The sequence below is a fragment of the Oxyura jamaicensis genome, chromosome Z (genome assembly GCF_011077185.1).
Source record: "Oxyura jamaicensis isolate SHBP4307 breed ruddy duck chromosome Z, BPBGC_Ojam_1.0, whole genome shotgun sequence".
NCBI classification, from domain to species: domain Eukaryota; kingdom Metazoa; phylum Chordata; class Aves; order Anseriformes; family Anatidae; genus Oxyura; species Oxyura jamaicensis.
The window spans coordinates 35045863-35072858 of NC_048926.1; the positions used below are offsets into that span (position 1 = coordinate 35045863).

The window sequence follows — 26996 nt, forward strand, 5'->3', positions numbered from 1 at the left end:
TAATGTTCTACAAGGACAAAACATTAGCAAAAATGTCACTCAGCCCCAGTTCCACATGTTGGCTGCCACGGCCTCTTCCTCCTAGCATGCCCAATTGATATAAATTCCATCTGCTCAGCAGCCAAGTGACAGAGAAGAAATACCGGCATCTGGTCTCTATTGCTGTCGGGTTTTTGTTCCATGTTAGACCTTAGCTAGAAACATATGAAGAGATGAAGGTGCTGGCAAGCGACTAAAAGGCTGCACTGGCACAAATGAGACTTTCTGATGCTTTTCACACTTCACTCTGAATTTTTACGGGGAAAAAGGCGGAGGAGACTTGATAAACTGAGTCTGGAGAGCCAACAGGCCTGGAGGTCATTTGGTGCTTCTAACTTTTTTTGAGTGTTTAAAACTGTAAAGCAAAACATTTTTTTTTTTTTTTTTTTTTTTTTAACACGACAGAAGGTAACGAAGTCACACAAGAATGTTGCTCTTCAGCTAACTTTTTTTTCTCCTTCTCTTAAACATCCACTGGTTTGGAGCTGATCCACAGGCACTTTATATTCTCCTGAGAAGCAGCTGGAAAGTGCCAAACCACTAACTTTTTTTAACCCTACTGTGTCCAGCATAAAGTCAGTTCTCCAAAATAAAGAGAAAACAGTAAAGCAAACCAGCAGCATGCTTTGCTGCCTGAGTATTGTTGTCCAAGTACTTTCTGGTAACAATTGCTGGAAGAGGTAGGGGATAGTATGAGTCAAGGTGTGCATGCATGTGTATGCATGCAAAGATTTCCTTGAGAAACAACTGTTCACACCAACATAGGGGAAAGAAAAAAGAAACGCGTGACAGAGAGGAAAGCAGAATGAAAATACATAACAAATTTGTGGACAAATAACTTTGTCCTTGCAGAAAACAGATGAAACCATAAACTTAGGGCATACTGTACCCAATCAAATCCATGAAATACACAGGATAGCTATTCCACAGCAAGGTAAAAGAATTCTAAAAGTTAAAGTGGAATCTAATTATCCCAAATCAATATAGAACTTGCTTTTATTAGAATTAAAAATAGTGTTGTCTTGCACAAATTCACAATGCCTCCCACCTTTGTTGGTCTCTTGTGATCCCCTCTTCAATACAAAGTCCTCTTGTTTGGGTAAGAGGACCACAAACTGACAGAGCAATGAAGCGAGTGAACAGCTATCGGAACAACATTATAACACCAGAGAGAGAGAATGTAAGAGAAGAGCTCTCAAGAACATATAAATATATAATAGAGCCCTGGAACACTTAATTATTAATTGTGATGAAGAAGCTTTTATTTCAACAAAAAGAAGAGCTTCCAACCAGCAACCCCATGAGAGCAGAACAGTCTGGTACACTGATGCCCAAAAGGAAAACCCATGCCAGTTCCTTCACAGGGTGAAGCTCCCCTTCCATATGGGGCCAGCCTCACCTCAATACAGTCTGCATTGCACCCTCAAATGAAATCTGAAGTGGTGCTTAACACTTATGCTGATTCTCTGCCTGCAGTGGAATTTCTCCCAGTGACTTCAATGAGATTTGCACCCTACCCAATAAGGTCAGTAATCTAGGCGGTTAGCTGGGTAACTACTATCACATTATCACAGAATTAGGGGTCAAATATTCAACTGCTGGCTCAAGTCAGTGAAGTGTTACTTTGGGCAAGACACTTTTGCTAATTTAGCAAGCCTCACAGGAGAGTGCTACTTACCTTGTAGCCCAGATGAAAAGCTTTAAATACACATGGCGTAACACTCTTGGTAGGAATTAGTAGTGCTCATTCATTTATGACATACCTCCATATGATCAGTGACTTAGAGTTTTGCAAAGTTTGGAGGAACTGTTTCATCTTTGCATCTTTTAGCATTGGATTTCTGCATCTTGGAGATGCTATTTACTCATCATCCAAATGAACTCAGCACAGGCATTTTTACTCAGTAGTGCCCTCCTCAGGAATGCCCTACTCATGATACAGTCCTGCAAAAAGTTCTGATTTTCACTAACTTATGTTCTGATTTTAACTAATTCGTTAGAAGTACCCTCTGAAAAAACTTTACATTAGTGATTAATTCAAGCTCCATGTTCAAACCCAAGAGTACCATCTCAACTAATGTAAGTTTCAATGGAACAAGTTATTTTGCCACAATTTCTACTTATGAAAAAGGTAAAGCACAAACTGTCTTAACCTAGCAGCTACAAAGCTAATATATCAACTACTCAAGCATCATGTCACTTTAGAGTGCCTCTTCAAAGCACTACCTTTTTCATGAGGCATGCCTCTTTATTGCCTTGACCCCGAATGATTTCCTGTCCACACAATGCACTGTGCTTACAGTAAGTTTCTACTGAGAATAAGATCAGGTAGTGTTAAATACCCCAATCAGCTTTCCTTAGGAAAGGAGACATATCCCTCTAACAGAGAAGGGACAACTATTCTGTTATGGGTAGTGGATTTAATTTTTATAACAAGGTGGCAACCAATGTCATTTTATCTCCCTCCCCTTCCCAAACATGTGGTTTATACAGAGTTTCAATTGCCTTTTTGTTCTGATTTCTGGAGTATGTACAGCAGTGAGGTGACTACCACAGTAAAAATAAACAGTAAGACAAACTAGTATTAAATAAATGTGTGCACATAATTGTTACGTATGCTGACCCAAAAAAACTCCAGGTTTACACATCCAGTAAAATCAGTGTGGCCAGGTGAGAGTAGACTTAAAGCAAATTGTAACATCTCTCACTGTCTGGAGCAGACAACATTATACTTCCCAAAGACAAGACTCAGTGCACAGTCAGAGATGACAGGGGACAATTCAAGCGCCTAACTGTGGAACCCATCAGCGCAATTTCCCGCAAGTCAGGAACATGAAACAACGCAGCTCCTGGGATGACTGAACAGCTAAAGGAGCTTGTGTGAGCTTCAATAGCAGGCCAGAGCAGCACTCCATTGTGAATGACAAGTGATGGGTCAAATCACTGGGGAGCTACCGATGAGTTATTAATCGTGACAGGTACACTACCTGGGAGACAGGTTGAGAGGGGAAAAAGATTATTTATAAGCGAATAGTTAACAGCTGTACCCACTGCTAAGCATTACATGGATGCCACAAACTGTAGAATTCAAATCTTGGGTTATTCAAGCACGAACAACTGCCTGTCACCAAACTGCAACGCATCGCTACAAATTAAGGTGGGAGAGATGAGACGAGACTGGAACGATGCCTTGCTCAAGAAGGCAATGTCATCACAGAGTGCAGATAAGAGCTAGAGAAGGGCTGAGATAACCATGAGGTGAATTATGGTTCTTAATAATAATGAATTTGCAAGAACAGCTTTTTAATTTTTCCTGAGGGCTTTTGCAAGAGAACAGATGCTGAATGTGTCCTGTACTGACAAGAATAGATGGGGAGAAAAATATAATAAGCAAAGGAAATGTTTTCGAAGAAGTTTTCTTTTGATATGAGAAATAATGCATTTCTATTGTTGAGATATTTTTTTCTATATTCAGTTCCCTCCCATGTTTGAAAGCCACATTGTTAAACTTATAATATTCTTACAATACCTACAATAATATAGCTACTCAGTTTTTTCCAAAGGAATGAAGCACTGTACTACTGAGTATAAAAAAGTGGTCTGAACAAAAATCTTTCACATCTATTTCTCACATACAGCCATACTCTAAGGGAAGTAGGAAAATAAATGAATAAATCAGGATTTCAGATATGTTTTCATAATGTGAACATCACCCTGAAATAAACTGTTTCTGAGCCCTTTTCTATCCCATTAGAAAGATATATCTCCACAGAAGCTTTTTACATAGGAGATAAAAACTAGAAAATAATATATATATATATGGTGGTCTTTTAACACAATAGAGCAGTTAAATACCAGCAAGACCAGCCATGTGCCAAAACAATAACTGGGTGCTCCACTTACTTAGATGCTTCCACAAAGCACAGGCTGGGAATCCATGCACTAGATGTCAGACCAGAAAGAGGTATTTCTCACCTCCAATGAAATGTGTCTAACAGCTAATGCTAGAAAGAGAAAGAGAAAGAGAAAGAGAAAGAGAAAGAGAAAGAGAAAGAGAAAGAGAAAGAGAAAGAGAAAGAGAAAGAGAAAGAGAAAGAGAAAGAGAGAGAGAAAGAGAGAGGGAGAGAGAAAGAGAAAGAGAAAGAGAAAGAGAGAGGGAGAGAGAAAGAGAAAGAGAAAGAGAAAGAGAAAGAGAAAGAGAAAGAAAGAGAAAGAGAAAGAGAAAGAGAAAGAGAAAGAGAAAGAGAAAGAGAAAGAGAAAGAGAAAGAGAAAGAGAAAGAGGAAAAGGAAAATAGAAAAAGAAATAGAAAAAGAAAAAGAAAAAGAAAAAAAAAGAAAAAGGAAAAAGAAAAAGAAAATGAAAAAGAATGAAAAAGAAAAAGAAAATGAAAAAGAAAGAAAAATAAAAATAAAAAGAAAAAAGAAGAAGAAAATAAAAAAAAGGAAAAGGAAAAGGAAAAGGAAAAGGAAAAGGAAAAGGAAAAGGAAAAGGAAAAGGAAAAGGAAAAGGAAAAGGAAAAGGAAAAGGAAAAGGAAAAGGGAAAGGAAAAGGAAAAGGAAAAAAAAAGGAAAAGGAAAAGGAAAAGGAAAAGAAAAAGATAAAAAGGTAACAAGCTAAATGCTTAAGATACAAATTCAGTTTTTCTTGAAATACAGTCTCAAACAGATTGCAAAATGGTAGAAAAAGAAAAAAGAGGGCTAGTCAGCAGCAGCTGGGTTCTTCCAGGATGAAGGGAAGAATCAGTTTATACCTATGGGTACTACCACTTCTCATTTCTTTGCCATAGGGGCATTGTGCTCTCACATATGCTAGATGAGATGTGTAAGCCAGAAATGGTTCACACTTCAAAAAACTTCAAAGTCTTTAAAATATACGGATATAAATTTTACCATAGCTGTTTGCAGGATTTGGTCCAAAGCTTTCAGTTTGGTCATTCCAAAGTGAGCATCAGAAAAAGGCAAATAACTCAGTGTGCATTTGTGTTCATGTGTACTGGGGGGGGGGGGGGGGGGTAATATTAGCCAAGCATGCTCATAACTTGCTTTCTGCTTTTCACAAGATTTCATTATTTTTTCTTGTCTGTTTCATTCTGGTTCTCATGGACAACTGGTATGATTCCTCAGTGTTCTATCTTCTCAAGCCGTAAACCCATACTTAAAAATACAGTCAAAGCTAAGTGGGGCTGCTACATTTTATCTTCAAGTTGTCCATTAATGTATTTTTATTAAATGCTATGCATTATGGAAACTACTTTTCACCTAATTTAACTGTTAGGCATAAAACAACAAAGAAATCACTTTCAAACGTACAGTGACAGAACCAGGAACTGAATATAGGTGGGATTAGCCTTCTGAAAATTCTGTATCTACACTGATACCCCAAATACAGTTGATAAAATACCTTGTTACTGTTTTTAATTTTGTTTGTTTGTTTGAGGCTTGAGGAGCCAGCCTAGAGGCAGAGAAAAAATAAGCCACTAGTAAAAAGTTAAGTCACTATGCTCAACTGTTAAAACACATGAAATTTGAACTGAACAAGGTGAGCCTGGTTTTGACATCTCCATTTCAGGTAAGCAGTGTCTTACTGCACAAGTGGTTCCACTGCTTCCTAAGAAAGGCACTACTAAAATAAATATCAGATTCTGTCTGATATTTATTGAAATGACAATTTCCTTTCCTGTACTAATAGATGAAAACTGAAATGCCAATTTCCAAAACCTTTCTTCAGGTATAGTTCTAAGCATTTGGATGTGTAGATTTGGATAGTCAAGTTTGCATGGAGACATCAGTGCCTGTTGCTATATGCACAAAAGGTAAAATTGAAATTTAATTTTACAAAATTGTGTGTACAAAAAGAATAACTTCAAAGATATATCAGTCAGCTACCTTTCAGCAAAAACAAACAGAAAAGGCATAAAGTTATTATAAAACATGCAGTGCAAACCTTGAGTTTGTTTATTTTATAACAGTCAACATGATTTGCCATGTAACCAGGTCAGAATTAATACTCCAAGGACAATACACATCATACATCCAACGTTGTATTCTTTACACCACCCACACAGAGTCCATCCACTAAAGAATTCCCCCATTTTCCTCCAACCAAAATGAAGTACCATTCGTTTTTTTTTATGGATTCATTATCAATTCTTCAGTGACACAAACAACAAGCTACCAATAGCAATAAAAGGCCAGGACACTAGGAAGGAAAGTTAGTTTCTAAACATGCCAATGTATGTTGAAAATACAACATTTAAGGACTCTTTCCTTCCCTGTATTTGATTCTTAGCTGTATTGTGTTCTTCATGTTGTCTCAGACAGTTCTGTACTAACAAGTACTTGAACCACTTTCCAAACCTTTTTCTCTTTTTTTTTTTTTTCAAAGAGGGTATTTATTTGGTAAATTATGTCTGCACATTTCAAAGGGAACAGAAACTCTTATCATAACTTGTACCTATTATGCACCAGCTCATTCAGCATGCCAGATGAAGTTTGGGCTCTCCACACAGCCTGGATAGCAGAGCTGTACTCTAGGATGGCCTGCAGACTAGAAGGGAAAGGCATCAGGGATGCCGTAGCTCACATCTACCTGGCCCACAGACACTGGGGATTGAGATGGGCACGAGTTCTCGGTGATTATTCTTCCCAGCAACCCCAAAAAACACCATCTTGAAGCAGAACAGAAGAAAAGAGCAGCAACATGACACAAAGAACTTCCTTTAGTGAGTGTGTGGTCTTCACTGACATGACAAAACTAACTTGGGGATCTCATGATGAAAACTGGCTTCATTAGAGAATCCCAATGTGCAAATGATCCCTGGCTTGTGGCCTGGCTTTGGGAGATGTAATAAACAGTGCATGGAATCTACTCCAGTGAAAACCAATAACAATAAAGAAAAGATCTTAAAAAAAGATGCAATTTTAAAATGAAACATACTTTATCATGGAGTTCTCACAACCTACTATTCATTCTTTTTCAAGTAAAGGACAATGCTTACAGGAAGGGAACTGTTTTGTGACCTCGGCTGACATACATTCACTGAGGCCCCAGTTCAGACAAATATACAAGCTTATGCTTAACATTAAATATGTGAGTAGATCCCTACCGATGTCACAGATATGAAATGTTTAAAGTTGGCTAGGTGCTTATACACCTTGCTGAATCAGGACCCATTTTCTGACAGTGCCTGAATAGTTCTTGAAATAAAAAAATAATCCTGTTTTCCTATGGCTTTATTTTTATGAACTGTTTCCCTCTGTCTCTCCAGTATAGTTTCTTTCATGCCTCGTAAGTGGGAAGAACTGTCTTTCCATCAGTGCAGGAGCTACCAGTATTTCCGTCTCCACTACTTGACCACATACACAAAACTTGTAGAGGCTTCATACTTTTGCAGAACCTTTCTTTCTGTCTCTTGAAAAAAAAACCTGAAAATTATTATATACATAATTGGCATACTTTTGTATGGTGCAAAGGCAGCTGAGATTGCAGTACAATGGTCTTGTATGAACTAAGTGTAAACACTCTGCGGAGGTGAATGTGAGTACCTTGGTGAGGGACTTATAGTCTGAGATTACTACGACGTAAAGCAGTGTTGCAACAGGAGGAAGCCTTACAGACACACATCCGATGTCTGGTGTGACTAATATTAGAAACTCATGCTATGTTAGTAAAGTTATTATTCAGGCATGGAAGTATATATATACTTTCATCTTGGATTTGCAGTTTGAAGCACTTCTGAAGCACCTCTGAAGCACCTCAGACTGGTTTGACGTTTAAATTCTCACAAGTACTTCAAAGCCCATAAAACTTTCTATTGCATTGACATATTTATCTTGCTCCAAACAAATCTTTACATTGATATAACAAGAAGTTCCATGCTAACGTACTATATATTCATTGATCTTTTAGATACTGCAGTTTACTACTCTCCAAAACCATAAAAACTTAGCAACAAATGTGGTGTTATTGTTGTTGTTGTTGCTGTTGTTGTTTTTAGTTTCTGTGACTCCAGTAGAAGTTTAAAGCTCAAGTGCCACATTGTTTCCACACCCAAGAAGGATTGTTGAATTAACCCAAAGAAAGAGCTAACTCTTCAATACAATTGAACTATTCCAAATATCAGAATAAAAAAGCTCCCCATTTAAATATTATTATAGGACAGTATTAGTACTATCAGCACTACATACAATAATACTGCACTGTAACACAGCAATAAGATCAGCAAACTGAAACACATGCAAGGCTACAGGGCTGTTCAATTCAAAACACTTCAAGTACCAGGCTCAGAGAATACATAAAAGTAGGCATTATGAGAAACGTACTCTTTCAAGAGACATCCTAAGTGTGTCATACAAAATGAAGTTGCTAGCTGTATTTGACTTGAGGATCATAGGCTATTCAAGCCTGCAAATAAAGGCTGGAAGTGACCAGTACAGAGATCATATGCACATCACAAGTAGAAACCACTGTATCTCTTGACCGCACCACCTCTGCTGGTCCCAAAACAGATTCTCACATTCTTTAACACCCAGGTTCCCGGTACCCTTATGACAAACACAATTGTGTTAACAACCTGCTACAAACATTATTAATTCCTCATCATTTTTCATACTTTATTCTACCCCACACTCCTTCTCTGACAAAATATCTCTGCTTGTAGCTGTGGCAGAAAATGGATATCATGGGTCTCTCATAAGTGATATATCCACTACCTCACATCTCTTTGAGCATAAAAATTGAGGAGAAGAGCTCTGTTTTCCATCCTGTGGCATTCTTTGAACCAGTCTTATCAAGAGGAAACCAGGTTAAATATGAGAAGTGACTGAATTAGTACTAGTAAAATTATTTAATATATTATTTAATATATTATTTAGTATTCAGGAACATACTACAGCAGAATAATGAATTCTTGCAGTGTTGTCAAAAAACTCTTGATACACAACATTTCCTGTTTCCTAGAGTTCTTGTGTTGATTTTCCTTTCTATCAAAAGGAGTTTTACTTTCTCATTGTTTTTTATTGTAGGTTTCAAAATAGTGAAGAAGGAGCATGAAAACATGAACCTAACATTCTCTGATATAAAATAGCACAAATAAATTTTATTAAGTCTATTCTATTAAATCAATCCCACCGTTTTTAGAATCTTTATTTAAAAACTCTAGGTGTTTGAGGTTAGTAATACTATACTGGTACTTATTGAAAATGTGTTTACCTTCTATGGTGATTATCATTTTCTGAAGCCATTATACACCAAGGATTCACTCAAGTATTTATTTAGCTAGCTCAACAGAGAAAGCGGAACAGGCATTGGCCTAGCTATTTCCAAATACTCCGAAAGCCATTTATTTATTTATTTATTTAGTGATGAGAAACCTGGTGCAACATAAGCCAAGTTGCAAGCATCCTGATTAACAGGTTGATTTCCTTTATCCCAATTTGTCAGCACCATACGTGAATTTGGACATGAGTTAAAGATATCCAGTATCCAGACTGCACAGATAAAAATGTAATTATGTTAACTCTATTACCAGATCCACATCACTGGGCACGCTATACAGTTACACTTAAAACTCGGCAAACCGACATGCACAGGGAAAGCATTCTTAAAAACTCTACCCATTCTGCAAGTGATCTCCTGCTCTGCAGGATGACAGACAGATTTCTACACACTTTCTAGAAGAAGGAATGTAAGACTTCAGGGTGCAACTCTGACCTTCTAAAGCCTATGAAAGATTCATTATGGATTTTAAGCAAGACTGGATATAAACAGACATATTTTTTCCCCTACCATAAAAGGAAAAATCTGAAACAAATTCTTCTTACATTTGCTAAAAAGACTATTTAAAATACTATTTACCAAAACTACTGTTCCAGTGGTGGTGATATTTTAGAATTTGACTAAAGAACAATACTAATTACACATTCTATTTCATTAGAGGATCTCAAAGCACTTCATAAACATTAATTAACAACATCCAAGTATTAATTGGGATGATTAGAACATTTTGTAAAAGCCGTGGGGGAGGAGAGAAATCAAGCTGAAGCACAAAGGACTCGTGCAGCAAGTTAATATATTAGAGCCAGTAGAATACTACATGTTTCCTGCCTTCAGGTTAAGTATTCAGAATTCTAGGACATAGTACGAAATGACAACCAAATCATGGAATATTTTTCAGCACAGGAAAGAAAAGTAAATTTCTTAATTAAAATATAAGATTTCATCTTCATTAGATTCAAAATGTACATGGATAAGTAAAAGGGGTTTGTCTGTCTGTGCTCTTACTGCCTAGAAGGCAACAGTAAGTGCTAACGACATTTACCACTCCTAATAAGAGTCACTCACACGTCACTGTTATTCCATATTATTGCTCAGGACAGGCACTTGCACCTCATGGAAAGATCAGTGCTGCAAAGGAAAAAGTCCCCTCGAGATCTCTTGGACTTCAAGAAAAGCAATAAATCAATTGATGCTGGACAGATGACAAGTTTGATTCTCTGAGGCCCTCCCTGATTCCTAAGTGTCTGTGGACCTAAATTTCATGACTGCCTGAAGCCAGTGCTGACACACAGACAATCAAAACCACCCCTAAACTTTGACCAAGAGGTGTCTGAACTGGGAAAAGTCTTAAATCCATTAAAGTGTCATGGTCTGGACTCTGTACTTTCTAACTGAGTTAATCTCTGCTGATGAGTAGCTGAATGTGTAATATCACAACCTTATCACCTCCAGAACCATGATTTAAATTCAACCCAAGATCATTGGTAGACAGGAGAGACTAAAAAAACCAGAAGTTCTAATCTTTGAGCTGTATTTTCTAAGAATGATGTTGATTACTTGGATTCCTGGCCTAACTCCCTCCCTCCCTCCTCCTCTCCCTCCCCCCAACCTTTCAACTCACACACACATTTCCCTTCAATCAACAGCTTCATATCCTTTTGTACTCCTTATTTTATAACATTTCACTGCATTGATTACAAGAAAATTGAGATGGACAGTAACCCCAAAATCCTGTCCTTAACTTCACAGTCATATTTCTTTGATAGAGTGCAGGATATGTTCTGAGGAAAGATTCAACATGGCATTGACTGCAAGAAAAGTGATTCTCCAGCCTGTGAGGAAAAACCCCTCACCTACAGTGAATCATTATGAAAAATAGAGACTTTTGTCACATACACACAAACACACATACACATGCATATACACGATCTATTACTAACAAAAATAAACATATAGCATTTAGGTAAGTGTATATATATAAACATGTATTTCACTGAAAACCTTCAGTGATCATAAACAGTTAACACAAATTCAAACACATTCTGAAGTAAGAAAGCTGGAAGTAGTTTTCTCCTTGGCTTACCTGCCAAGATCCAAGTTCAGAGCTCTGTTTCTCCTGTGATGCTTGATGGCATCAGTCACACCTAAAACAGCCCAGGGAATGAACTATTCCTCTCACCTCCTCTATCCCCACTCTGCTTTAGGTATTTTTTCATCAACTATGAGAAGAGAAACACAGGACCATGAACTCAAGCCTTGGCAGGTGAAGAGCTTTTCAGCTCCATTTTGAAAAGAAAGCACACATGGTCCTGGCATATGCCTGACAGACTTTCAGAAACAGCCATTCCCACATGCTGCATCCCAGTAGCTGTGCACAGCTGTGTGAAACTACGTCAGAGGAGTGGGATCACTGCTTCTCAGCCCAGTACAGTAAACAATAAGCATCACAGGTAGGAGAAACACAGCTATACAAAAGTCAATCTCTCCCTTTCTCTCTTTCTATCTCTCTCTCCCTCTCTGGTCTTCATAGCAAGAAACGCTTGCTATTAAAAAGACCATGCATTTCTGAGCCATGTGAAGCACTGTGGTTATAAAGGCTTACTATTTCACAGTAGTCATTAAGAACTAGCATCCTGTACACTGCTGTTGATCACCAGGGGTTATAGAGCCCTCTGCTTCATTACCCATGCAAGATGCAAGACACAGAGCAGCAATAACACAGCTCTCCAGCCACACATATTATGGAAATCCAAATGATCTTTGCATGTTACTGAGACATCTGTTGTGATGTAACTTGTCCTGGTGGCATTCAAAACAGTCATTAAACTCTTTGGCCTTTACTTTTGTTCTTTCCCAGTTCAAGTGCTAACAGTCACAATAAATAGAGTCATGTAGCACTAGAGTGATCGGTAGTGTTACTATTAGAGGTAAGTCATCAAAAGCAGCAGGGAGATGTTAGGCAAGTTAGTGCATATACAGAGTAAATCTGAAAGCACTTCAAACTGTAGAAAAAGTGACACTGCTTTGCTTGTATACAACAATGCTTCCCTATGGTGCAGCAGCGCCAGTGCTCTGGCTCCTATCTCCCTCTTCAGCCCTTAAAGGTTTATCTGAGCTTTTTTTCTTCCCCATTTAGAGTAGAGATAGGATAGTCACTCCTGGCTTAGTATTACTGAGATGAATACAAAAAAGCAAGGGGCACAGAAGAGAATCTCTTTCTCAGAAGTGCAGGGGAGTCATGCTAAACTAACTCTCATGGGAGAGGAGAAACTTTTCCAGATGATCACAGCCGCAAATCTTAGCATGCAGTGATGCTGTGGGAGGAATGGAAAACTCAGGAGAAGGACACATCATCTAACAGATCCTTTTCATCTCTTTGTGAAACTGAGGTGAGGCTGAAGGAGTCGGAAGATAAGGAAAAAAAGAAGGCAAGGAGGGGGGAAATGGCAGAAAAAAATAGCAGAAGTTGGAGTGGAAAGAGAAGGAGGATGAAACACATGGGCACATAGAACAAGAAATGTACAGGACACATACTAAAGAGACACAGGTTTAAATCCTATCAATACTGAGAGATTGGAAGTCTAGATAAATGTTAACTAACTTTGAGCCTTGGTTGCTCAGAAAAAATATGTTTGAACAAAAGAAAATATGTCAGCATTACTAATAATTATAATGGGAAAAAATATAAAAAATGCATCTAACAAAGCTGAAAAAAATACCAAATAAAGCTGTAAAACAAGGGTAACTCTCTCTCTATTCTCTTTATTATCAAGTAATTAAATGTGGGTGGCCGTTATGGGAAATACAAGCTTGCATGTGAACAACTTTTTTTTTCCTTTTTTATTTTAATATAGACTTTAACAAATAAACTTCTTAGCTTTTCTCCTTATTGGTTTTGCTATCAAAAAAAAAGGGGGGGGTGGGACATAATACTCACAAAAATGTGGAAAGACAAAGTAAGTAACTGCTTCTTAGAAGTAACTGCTTCTTAAAAACTGCTTCATCACCCTCACTGTGAAGTTCTTTTGCATGTTGGTGTGGAACTTCCTGTGCTCTATCTTGTGGCCATTACTCCTTGTCCTGTCCCCACAAACCACTGAGAAGAGGTTGGCCAAATCCCTCTGTCTCCCACACCTCAAGTATTATACACATTGATGAGATTCCCTCTCAGGCTTTTCCCCAGGCTGAACAGAACCAGGTCTCTCAGCCTGTCCTCATAGGAAAGATGCTCCAGGCCCCATATCATCTTTGTGGCCCTCTGCTGGACTCTCTCCAGGAGATCCCTGTCTTTTTTGTACCAGGGAGCCCAGAACTGGACACAGTACTCCAGGTGAGGCCTGACCAGGGCAGAGGAGAGGGGGAGGGTCACCTCCCTTGACCTGCTCGACACGCTCCTTTTAATGCATGCCAGGATCCCATTGGCCCTCTTGGCCACCAGGACACACTGCTGGCTCATGGTCAACCTGTTGTCCACCAGGACCCCCAGGTCCTTCTCCTCAGAGCTCCTCTCCAGCAGGTCGTCCCCCAGCCTGTACTGCTACGTCCGGATGTTCCTTCCCAGGTGCAGGACTCTACACTTGCTCTTATTAAACCCCATTTGGTTTCTTCCTGCCCATCTTTCCAGCCTGTCCAGGTCTTGCTGAATGGCAGCACAGCCTTCTGGTGTGTCAGCCACTCCTCCCAGCTTTGTGTCATCAGTGTACTTGCTGAGGGCAGACACTATTCCCTCATCAAGGTCATCAATGAAGATGTTTAACAAGACTGGACCAAGCACCAACCCCTGGGGAACACCGCTAATCACAGGTCTCCAGACGGACTCTGTGCCACCAATCACCGCCCTCTGAGCTCGGCCAGCCAGACAGTTCTCAACCCACCTTACTGTCCACTCCTCTATCCCACAGTTTCTCAGCTTTGCTAGCAGGATGTCATGGGAGACAGTATCAAAAGCCTTGCTAAAGTCAAGGTAGATGACATCCACTGCTCTTCCCCCATCTACCCAGATGGTGATACCATCATAGAAGGCAACGAGTTTGGTTGAGCACAACTTGCCCTTGGTGAATCCATGCTGACTACTCCTCATAACATTCTTCTCTTCCAATTGCTTGGAGATGGCATCCAGAACGAACTATTCCAACACCTTATTGCTCTCTACAACTACCTGAAAGGAAGGCATGGGGAGCTGGGGGTCGGCCTCTTCTCACAGATAACTGGTGATAGGACTAGAGGGAATGACCTCACATTGCGCCAGGGGAGGCTTAGTTTGGAAATTTGGAGAAATTTCTTCTCAGAAAGGGTAGTCAGACATTGGAACAGGTTGCCCAGTGAAATGGCGGAGTTACCATCCCTGGGGGAGTTCAAGGAAAGGTTAGACTTGGTGCTGAGGGACATGTTCTAGTGGGTGACATTGGTAGTAGGGTGATGGTTGGACTACGTGATCTTGAAGGTCTTTCCAACCTTAATGATTCTGTGATTTTATCTTAAAGGCAGACAAATGAGTACAGACAAGAAGGCTAGGACAAAGTCTTAAAAAGAGGCCAGTTATCAACAGAACCCAAACTTTTCTGAAATCCTCTGCAGACAAGCCAATAGTGGGCAATATTTAATTTTAAGAACAGTAAAACAATTTTCACCTGTGCATGTGGTTAATATCTCACTTGCTTAGCATGATGTGCTAAGGAAATACTCAGAAAAAAAAAAAAAAAAAAAAAAAAAAATGGAGAATATTATTAAAGATGCATTGTTTGGTCTCTTCCCAAATCTCTTGATCTAATACGAGTGTTAGAAGGGGTGCATGAATTATCTACTCTGGATAAAATAGAAGAGTAAATGAAAACAATCCACTCCTCCAACAGAAACTACACTTTAGAACAGTCAGAGAAATTGTAATTAAAATGTAACACCAATTTATGGGAGCATGTAATTTGACTATGCATATAATCAACACTTCTTTAAAAACCTCAAAACTGAAGTATCTAAGCTGCATTATGTATTTCACAGTTTGAAAGTGTTTGTATTATTTAAAGTCCTTTGAAAAAAATTGGCTATTTTTTCCTTCTGAGAGTTTACTCTTGTCAGCTGACTTCAGTGACTTGTTCTTGCTCAGTAGTTGTTTTTTAGCCCTGCACAGCCAAATCAGCAATGGGAGGATAAGCCACACTCCATTTTGGCTGTCATCTGAAGAGTTAACTAAATTCTTAAAGTAGGGATTGTGCGGATGATGTGTGGGCAAGCCTAAGTCATCAGTGGCAAAGGATGTCATTAATTTTTTTTTTTTTTTTTTTGAATAGCAGACTTCTCATGGCAGTGAGCAACACCAGAAAGTCTGGAAACTGAGATAATGCCTGTGAGCTACTGTCTACAATCTACTTTTTTTTTCACGGGGATGATGGTAAGAGTGCGAATTTTCTGCATCAAACTAGTCACTTAAATATTCTGTACCTCTGCTTCCTTATTTGTACTGCAAAGATAATATTTGTTTTCCTCTTTTACACTAAGGGAATACAACTATTTGATCATGCAACACTTGAAAAAGTGTTGAGCTGTTACTTAAAATAAAACATTGAATCAATATTTCCAAAGAGTCGCTTTATGGCCTCTAAGTAGTGGTCACATGTCCTGTTGTCTGCAGCTGGATCAGTGTAAAAGCTGAATGCCCCAGCTGTTCATTGCTAGTGGCACAATTGTTCTCTAGTCCTTACTGCTTAGAATAACCAGATTTACATGCACATGCTTAGCAGAAGGCTTTTTCTAACCTGGCTTGTTTAGGCTAAGGAGTGATTACACATGCAGTTACACTAGCAAAAGGGAGGGGTGAAGTATTCTCCAGTGGTTGAGGAGAGGAAAACAGCTGGCAGAGTTATATCTTCACTCAGCTCAGCTGGAACCAAACCAGAGCTGAAGACTTGCTCACAGTTGAGTTGTTCTTTACAGCAAAAGTAACCTCACTGAAATCAATAGAGTTACTAATCACATCTCTTTGAGTAGCAGGCACTGAATTGGACCCAAAGCAGCTACTGTTGACAGAATAATTTTCTGTCATGTAAAGACAGTTGTTGTGTTGGCTGTTCCCAGAGAGAAAACCTACAGGCTCAGTCATAGGTCCACACTGAATACAGCAGCTTCCTCAATATAGGTAATGGATAAACAAGAGTAGAAACTGAAGTGGTCTACAAGCCCAGAGAGCAGGCACAGTCCAGAAAGATTCTCTGTGAAGCTTGTTTTCCGGGGGGAAACACTTCTACGAGTGAGATAATTTTTCGTCCACCAAAATATTAATCCTGGGATTTATCTGACAAGACTGCTGACCAAATTGTCACTCACTGCCATTTCAGAGATAGATACCTGTTCACCAGAAATTAGGTTTATGGCACACAATCCAGAGAAAATTTGCCAGGTCTTAATGCATTTCAGCCGTTACTGGCAAGATTGTGACCGTCCAAATGTGAAAGGCAGTGTATCAGATTACCTCTGCTGGCTTCTGAGTTTCTTCACTTCCTGCAGTCTGTTAATGAATTCACTGAATGAAGCAATAAATACTAAATTTTTCACTGCCCAAACTGCTTTTTATTTTGCTATTTAGAAATATTATTACTCAAAATGAGAGTGTTGCAAATATTCCCACCCACCTTGCAGTGCTAATACACAGTTAGAGAGGCATTGGTTTTCTTTTGTTTCTCTGAATTTTCTAGAGTAGAGCAAACTGTGAGGTTTTCTCAAAAGCTACTGAGAGCAGGTATCTTTTCTGGTGGGAAGAAAGGTTTCATTATGGTTCTTGGACAGAATAAAAATGTCTGGCAATACTAAAATAATTGATTTTTAAGTGGGTACATCTAACCTAAGATTATTTATTTTGCTATTTGAAGCTTTTGCCTCTCTCATAGGAGGCTAATACAATTTCTTTGGAAACTTTCTTTGTATGTGTGTGCGGAAAAGCTGAATTTGAAAACCTCCTAAAAATTCTGTGAAGTGTTCCAGTTTTATAATGATGAGTCTCATGGAACACCTTTTTCTTAAAGGAGTCATTACCTGTAGTTTTCGTAAGTGTGTACTCTGAGAGTGATACCACCCATTTCCTTCCTAATTTCCCTGCATACTGCTCTTCTCTGTTTTACCAGATAGTTCAAAAGAGTTACTTTCTAAAGCAGCATTCTCTCTTATGAGATGTTATTGAGGTTCCTTTTACTGCAATGCTTTACTGAGTAGTTTCCCTTTCGTCACCAAATACTGAGCTTCCTAGCTTTATTGCAAACAAAATGCTTTTTTTGTCCAGAGACGCTGTGGAGTCTCCATCCCTGGAGATCTTCAAAAGCAGCCTGGACATGGTCTTGGGCAAGCAGCTCTAGGTATCCCTGCTTGATTGAGGTGGACTAGATGACCTCCAACCTCAACCACTTCTGTGATTATGTGAAATTAGACAGGAGGTATAGGAGGTCCTCATTTGCCAAATAACACAATCCACAGCAAGGCACTAACCAAGTCAATATGTGGTAGGAGTAACAGCTGCCTTTAACTTCCATTGATAATTGTTCTTCTTTTACTGACATAATATTCAGTTCATTGCCGTTGAATGTTGTGATGGTAAAATTCATACCTTCAGGGCTACAGTGAGTTTTTGCTAGATAAACTGAACTCTGGTCTAATGGTATATTATACGCTTTTACATGCATAGGTCACAATCTGACTGTATAAAACTCTCTGTAATTATATTACCAGCCATTCTTGCATGTATTAAGATTATTCAAACAGATTATTAAAACAAAATCAATATAGGACTGATTCCACAATCTTTAAAGCAAGAAAACTACTGATGTCAGTCTTGTCTATAAGACATACTAAATTCTGCACTTGTAATATGTTATGCCTAATCATTTGTTGCACTTACTAAACAGCAGTTTTCTAATGTTATGTCTCAGAAATGATGCTTCCCTCCCCACCCCCCATCGATTCCTTTGCAAATCATATTTTTGCACATATTTTCAGCAGCATTCAGAATGCAGGAATCTAAAACATGATGCAATATGCACATAGTTCAATAACAATACTTATTTCTATACATATCTATCACATGTGTATACAAATTATACATTGTATCCAATATCCATGTATACATATCCATGCATATATATTGTACAACCACCTATAGTTATCTATTTATACCTGTACAAATATCATGTATATATACTTACGTATAAGTTCTATTCCAGAAACAGAAAGAAAAAAAAATGTTTTATATGTAGTGTATAAATGTATAACATTTAGCCTTTACAAAATAGATGCTGATGCCTGAAAGATTCTTAAAACACTTAAAGAAATCAATCTTTATATATATCTTAATAAGAATAACAGGATCTCATTACTATAATCGTGGCCTTTTTATTGTTCTTCTCTAGGAATGTTCTACAATTCAAAACACTTTTCTGAAAAAAATAACTATATAACATTTAAGAAAATATTCCAGACCAAGGAATATGAATGTTTCCATATAATTAGGTAAAGCTAATTTACTTATTTCACACAAAGGAAAGAAAATTGAAGAGGAAATAAAAATGCAGTCAGAATTCCTCAGTGATGGAATAAAGATTACCATATTTTCTGTATAATGTCATGCAAACTATCATTGTTTAAGAAAGTAAAGACATAAATCAGTAGAAATTTTAAAGATTTCAGACATGCCTGCTTCAACAACTGGATGACTTCTAGAAGATGCAGAGCTCCCACAAAGTCAGTAGCAATTAAGAGCACTCAGAAACATTTAGTATTGGATTCTCAATTAGAAACAGTCTTGTGAAATGTAATAATTCACTTATGATCCCAACAGATAATGTTATTTTTCAGATAAGCAACTATATGCATTCCTGGCCATATTCTTAATGCAAGCTTGGCCATTTTTTTCTTTACTTATTTGGAGTTTTGTTTGCTTACCTTACTTTAACCAGTCCATCTGTAAAACTCTATTTAATAAAGCTGGCCATATAAACAGGACTTTCTTGTTGATACCTTACATTATAAGGATACCTGCCAACAAAACCATGATCACCATCCCCATTTCACCTACCCTGTATTTGGCATCATGAAGGAAATAAAAGCTGAAAGAACTGCTGATTAGGATCTCACTTTCTTAAGTTGAACTGTAGCCCTTGAAAACACGCCAGTTGCCTTAGATGACCAAGTCAGGCTTGCAGTTAGCTAACCTCAGTATTTGCAGTATTTGAGGTATTTCCTACAATATGCATAAACAAGTACAAATGCATACTACAGTACTAAGGAGACTGCATTTTTTCAGTTTAGGTAAAAATTGAATATTTTATTTTGCCAACACCATTGTTGTTCTTCAACACAGCACATTAAATATCTCAATATCTTTCTACTTCTTTGGGTGCACGGTCAATAGTTCTGTACCAAAAATATTTAATTGTGTTTGTAAATATAATTGCTTTATTTCCTACCTGAAGGATGTAGCCTCGAACGTAGTCTCGAAGTGTCCAGCCTAAGCCATGTAGAATATGCAACACCTCCTCTTGCTTCAGTACACTGAAGAGTCGATCAAGTAGTATCTTCAGTCTCACAGGCACAGCCTGGGTACCATAGAGCATCAAGCTGCTGATGTCGAACACAACGTTGGACTGCACAATCTCCACTTGGGTTGGGTGGTAGAGGTGCTGAGTACTAAGCTTGTCCAAAGCTGAAAGAAAAGGCATTACATATAAGGGAAAAGCTAGCAGAAAGGAAAGAAAACAATCCAAAAGAATTATCTAAACACATCAAATTTGGCAGATGCACTTATTTTCAACAGAAATAACACCTGAATGATTCTTTACTGCTGATGCACTGTAAAACAGTTCCATTTTTCAAGGGTCACAATTAACTTTAATTCATAGAGCAGAAACATTCTTAGTTGAGCACCAGAGACAATAATACTTGCAAATTCAAAAGAAATTACAGAAAATTAATGATCAGCTGAAGGCTAAGACTGAAGCTACACAGAACTGACCAGGATGTTAAAGATTTGAGACTTACCTTCTATAGTACAAATGAAAACAGATACACCCTGAATCACAGCCTTTAAACATGTTAAAAGTCAGCCCTATAAGTTACCATGCAGTCTATAATGAATTCACTGGTACTTGAACCAGCTAATAAGTAGTACACTTTGCTTTGTTTTATACTTTAGTGTGAATTTCATATTATTCACAACACTAATAATTTAAAGATGAGAGGAGGGGAAGTCTGCAGGATGCAGGCAACTTTTATCCCATTATGAAGTTAAATGGTATGGAATTATATATGACATCACACAATACATTTTGAATCAATATTTATATTTAATTTCCTTTTCCATTTTATGAAGAGTGTTGCAGCACCTAAGCTTCTGACTGCTTTTTCAAAATGAAACTTTCTGAGCATTTAAAATAATCTTATAGGGACTTCTCCTGTACTTGGTTTCTTCTTGGCTTATGGTCGCTGGAGAGTTCATGTACTCCTGATAAATTGCTTTCTTACATCCAAAGCGCAAAGGCCCTTATCATTTACTCGCTGGCTTCATTCAACACATTTACTCCAAGGAATACTTTGTCAAAGAGTTCTGGTTTCCTCATACTTCATTTCTTGCAACTGATTTGTCTGATCTTTCCTATTCTAGTGGTTAAGTCAACTTTGAATAAATAGCTTTAAATATTAATTTAACATTCAAAAAAGATAAGAAATTGGCAAGCCTAGGGACTGCAGCCCTATGTCTCTCCACAGGACATTTTTTACTGTAGAATGTGAAGGGTGGGATTTTAGTTCTGATAGCTCTTCTTCCAAAGCACTTCAGCTGTATAGGCTTCATGATGTGGGACAGATTTATTTACAAGTTCTAATGAATAGGATTTGATTGAAGTATAAACAGGTCAAATACTTTCCTACAGCTTTTTTATTTTATTTTTCCTGTTTGTATGGTAGTTTTTGTAACATGGTTATTTTGCTACTACTGTAACAGATGTGTCTTCAAAGTACTCAGAAAAAAAAAAAAAAAACTAGAAAGTTAATTTTGTTACTGTTAACTGATTAATGTGTATTTGTGAGCATGTGTATGTGTAGGTACTGGGGTGATTGTTTCTTTTTACTTAACAGAAACCCTTATGCCTACAGTGAGGAAGAGCAAGTTCTTTCACCAGAAGAGGAAAACTGACTTGCTTAATATTTTTAAGATGGCTATTCTAATTTGGCCCATGTCAGAGCAACTGCAATATGTCTTTATGTAAAGACTATTGAGTGGATTATAAAATTAATAGCTAGAATGAGGTTACAAAACTCTATGGACAATTACCCCCTTCATGTAATGTGAGCACTCTATGAATAATAGCTTAAAAAGAGGTCAAGATGGAACAGAAAAGAAGAAAGAAACAATAGAAAAGGTCCATCGAAGTGACTAAGCACACCGGTTGAACAACAGACAGAACTTTTTACAAGATGTCCTGTACTATTGAATTTATCTAAAACATCTGTTTTCGAGCAATATTATTTAACATCTTCTGCTTTTCGAAAGACGTACACACACACAAAAAAATTAAGAATTAGTCCTGTGCTGGATTAATATTTCAAGTGACAGTGAAATGATCTTCAGTTTTGATTTGTGGCTTTATTCTGCAAATTACATAATAAAAAAAAATAAAAGAAGTACGTTCTATTCTTTTAAAGTACAAGTCAGGACATGCACTGAAGTGTATAATTTACAACACAACAAAGCATATATGTTTGCATGGGCGTGTCTCAGAACATTTGCAAAATAAAGACAGTCTTCATACAATGGACAAAAAAAAAAGTTTAGTGTGTAGAGAAATTAGAAGTTCTTATGGATCAATGACTATTGAAACCCCTTGCAGCTGTCAGGAGAATGCAATTTTAATTTGAATAATTTGTAATATAGAACTTTGTATTTATACATAAATAATATATAATAAAAAAATAAAAAATAAAATAATATATATATATATATATATTAAGGAAATTGCTAAGAGTTGACAGACAGAGGTTACTTTCCACAGTACTCCTAATTGATTTCTTCTTAGGTATAATCTGAACCTGTAAACTAATGACAGGGTTTTAGTTAGACTCAAGAGGCCTTTTCTATTGTTAGACACATGCTCTTTCAGGTAAGAGATAAAAATAAAGGACCTAAATTTCATTACTTTTTCTGTTAGGAGACGAGTATTATCTTTAGCCTTGTCAAATCTCAAACTAGACAGTTGCATTCTGTTGTCCTGAATTGCCCATCTAATTGTATGTCAATAAGGCATTCCTCATGACTTCCTGTCCTAAACTATTGGTTCAATTCCTATATGCTAATGATCAGTGCTGTGTTTCATTGGTGAGTACATTCAAAATTATCTGCAGCAGTGTATGATTTCATAAGTGCTTAGAAAACCTCAAGATGAAACATGCTATATATAAGAATGAGTTTTGTTATACCTGAAAAAATACATAAACAGATGTGTCCTTATTAAGAAGATATCACTGATTGAACATCATGAACTGTTCATTGTAAGCCCCTTCTGGGTGCAGCATGAGGTACTACTCATACGTAAGTTTTCAGTGGGCTCAAAACTTCACCCAAAAAGTCTTACCATGTTTGTGACTTTTTGCTCATAACCTGTACAATTTTTGCAGAAAATTACTATGATGGGTTCAACTAGGTGCTTCAATTAAGGCAGCTACCTTTCAACAGCCTGATTCAATTTTTAGCACTGCCCCAATAGTCTGATATTTTTTATTTTCATGTGAGCAGAGAGCTGTGCACTGATGCAGGAAGGAAAGACCTGATGAAACTTAAAATCATATGCTTGCAGAATAATCTTTTTTTTTTTTTTTTTTCCTTCTTTTTTTTTGTGGAACAGCCAAAAAAGTTCCTTTTGTTTTACTATAACAGCTTACAGAGGAGCAGTATTCCCATAGTGATCCCTAAATTTCAAACATTTGTTTCAGAAATTTTAACCAATAAAAGAAAAGGGGGGCAAAAAGGTTCATAAAGTAGGTACAGCAGATTGCATTCAACACACAAAAAAATCTAATTGGGTAATTAGTGTAGGAATTAGGAACCTTTCTTTTCTGTTTTTCTACTCAACTATGAAGTATTGAGCATGCACCATAATCCTTAAATGATCAGTATTAATCACTGATTTTAGAAGATACCTATCTATTTAGGATTCTTTTCAGGATTCTTCCTAGCCTTTCACCATCACAAGGTGAAAACCTTTCTTTCTGCATTGAAGTGTTAAGCTCCTATTGTAATTTTGTTGCTGCAGATGGCAATTCTGAGAAGACAGAAGACCCAATGAGATGTTCCTTGGGGGTACATCCTGATGTACCAACACATTCACACGTTGTGTGCGGGGCACACAGTGCTTAGGTTATCTATCTGTTGCTGTAAAAATTGAAGCAGATCCCTCCTGTTTGCACCTTGGTCTTGGTGCTCTGCTATCAACACTCAAATTTTTGCAAATTGTACACACCCAAATAACCCAAAAGATCTAGAAGGATTGAATATTCCTGTCTTAAGGGTTTCAATGCATTTTAGTTTTGTATTATTGTTGTTGATGGAGTTGGACGTTTCTTTATAGTCTCTCTTGACAGCTAAAAGGAGAGTGTCTAGTTTTCTGAGTGCAGAGAAAATCCAGGTAGCAAAAGGCTAGGTCATCCAATTGCAAATTGAACTTGCCTGTGATCCCTTTTTCAGGAAGAAATAAGGATATATAGGACAGATGATACTTAGAACCACGCAACACTTCATATGACTATTGTCCCAATTATTTTAAGCACCTGAGTTAGCTACTTAAAAATAATAATAATAAAAAAATAAAATACACAAATTTACTTATCAGCTGTGTGAACATATAAAATTAGAGAAAATTACATTAAGGGAGTTGCATGTCATGCACCTGCAAATGAATGCTAGGTTCTTTCTAATATTTGGATTATCCATTCTTTACTTTCTTGAACAGTAAACTAAGTTCCCAGATTTTACACAGACTCAGTATAATTTGAAATGTAAAGAGAAATTTGAAACTGATACAGTGTCAATCTTCACATTACTGCCTATACTTTCCTTATTACGCAAAATGCCAGCAAAAGTTTTGGGACTATTTGTAATAAATTGAGAAACAATTTTTGTTCCTTTTATTTTTTATTTTTTTTTCTTTTTAACTGTAGTAAAGCAGGGAGGAGGGACCTACTTGTACTGGGTCTGGCTGGAATGTTAACTTTCCCTGCAGCAGCCCATACAGTGCTGCGCTCTGCACTTGTAGCTAGAACAGCAGTGGTATCACACCAGTGTTGTGTCTGCTGCTGAGAAGTGCTGGCACAGCATCAGGACTCTCTCTGACCCTCCTAGGGGGTGGGCAAAAAAGTGAGAAAGAAACATCAGCAGGGCAGCTGACCTAAACCAACCAAAGGGATATTCCATACCATATGATGTCACACTCAGCAATAAAAGGTGGAAAAAGGAAGAAGAGGGGAGGGGTGGGCTCTTGTTGCGAAAACGTCTGTCCTCCTCCCAAACACCGGCTACGTGCGTTGAGGCCCTGCTTCAAGGATGTGGTCAAGCATCGGTCATTTGTGGGAAGTAGAGAGTTAATTTCCTTCCTCTGCACTTCCACATAGCCTTTACTTGTTTTGTTTAGTTATTCCCTTTCCCCCTCCCTTTTCCCCTTTCCCTTTTTTCCCTTTAGTTGAATTGTTTAATTAATAATAATATTTCCTTAATTATATATATATATATATATATATATATATCCCTCTTTAATTAAATCATCCTTATCTCAACCCGTGAGTTGTTCTTTCCTTTACTTCTTCCCCTCCTCATCTGAGGAGGGGGAGTGAGAGAGTGGTTGTGGTGTTCAACTGCCTAGCACGGTAAAACCACCACGCTACTTCACCATATTTCACTGGAGTTTTTGGACACTGTGCAATTCAAAGGAAATTAAGTGGAGAAGATAAAGTAAGGCTAAAGTACTCATTCAACATTTCAAAAGACAAAACATTAAGAAAAATGCTTTCATTCTATCTATACTGTGAGCAGTTCATAGGTTCAGCTGTGCAAATTTACTCATTGACCTAGGAGCCCATACTTCTCAATTTGTAGTGAAGAAGGTCATCCAAATTAAAAGTTGTGCTTCTGAGTGGTTTTCCTTTTTTGTTAAGTAAAAGAAATACAAGCAGACACTGAAAAAATTGTACTTTTAAGCACTCATACTGTTCTTTGAATAGGTAAAAGCATGATATTTTGCTTTTACTACATATAGGAGAATTTTAAATATCCTAGTTTAAATGTAATTGGAATTGTAAACCCATGCAGTTCTTTCTAATTTCCTGATTCTAGATGAATATTCAGGTTTTCTGGGCAGTTGAAAAAATCTAGTCCTAGCATTTTCAGTCCTAGGAGAAAATCCTTATTCTCAGCTGATTTGCCCAGCTGTGTACCTCAAAGCACCACATAAGAGATTCCAGTCAGTAGGTTTCAATGCACTAATCATTATGAATCTCACTACATTACAGCTCCAAACTTGTTCTCAGCAATACTCCCCACTCTTGCATGCTCTCAAACCAGTTCTCTAAGCTACCAAAGACAGACACAGTTGGATGGGCACAAATACACATGACAATAAATAGTTTTTAAAACATCATCATATTTACAGATAACTAGATTTGTTCAAGGATCAATAAGAAAATGAAAATGAAATTTTCTGTAGTTTGCATCCAACCAATGACTGAGAGTATTTCAGACTTTTTTAATCTAACTAACTGGGCAAATTTCTGTGGCAAGAGAAACTGAAATTGATAAATCAAATATGCAATATCAGCATAAAAAGTTTCCAAAATACCGTTGCAACAACAGCATACTGAGTAAAGGTAGAACAGATACAGTATTATTAATGGCAATGTAGAGCACTGTACTTTGCTGTTGGTTTTACTGGTGAACATGAACACCTTTGCATTTTTTATAAGATTTTCTTATTTTCCTGCTACAGAGAAACAAGTAGCAAATTCTTTCAAGAACAGAAGGTAGCCTAGGACTGACTGAAATGCTGGAGGGACATGCAGACTACTGCAGTCATAACAGGTGGTCTAAGCTAGCCTCCCTCGGGATGCAGATTTAATACCACCTGCCACATTGTGTACTGCAGTACATTTCCTAAGTCAAAAAAAAAAAAAAAAAAAAATGCTCCTCAGAAATGCCGTGCTTAGAAGGTGATCAAGGACAAGAAAACTTGCCAGTGTCTACTGAGTGACTCAAATATTTTTATGGTGTAGGAAGTTATCCCATTGGCACAAGCACAGACAGGATGGAATATTGACATTTATAAGGATGGGTGAACTTTCTGATCAGTCTGGGCATAAATACAAGCATATTACAGCATAAATACAAGCATGGCATCCTTTGGTGATTTTCATTTTGCTCCTGTCTTCATTTCTTTCACAGTTTTATCCATATTGAAGAGGAAAATTCACTAAGCCACTAGATTTCAAAAGATCATGGAAGTTGAGGAAGTACTTCATATTCTGATTCACAGGCAAAAATAACTTTTCCTTCTGTCTTTTACTGTATTTAAATGCTAATAATTGAAACCACTTGCCAAATGCATTTAGTCTCTGACAGACCAACACATATGTGATCTCCTAATTTACAGCTTGCATGTACAGATG

At 37.5% G+C, this 26996-nt stretch overlaps 1 protein-coding gene across 13 annotated transcripts in view; it reads right to left on the reverse strand.

The window, feature by feature from the left end:
- BNC2 (basonuclin 2) overlaps nucleotides 1–26996 on the reverse strand; it is a 382877-nt gene that overhangs the window by 115050 nt on the left and 240831 nt on the right. For all 13 annotated transcript variants that reach the window (XM_035310133.1, XM_035310129.1, XM_035310125.1 and 10 more), the window contains one exon: nucleotides 19763–19998. In XM_035310133.1, the coding sequence (XP_035166024.1) occupies nucleotides 19763–19998 (236 nt within the window). The remainder of the gene's footprint in view (nucleotides 1–19762; nucleotides 19999–26996) is intronic.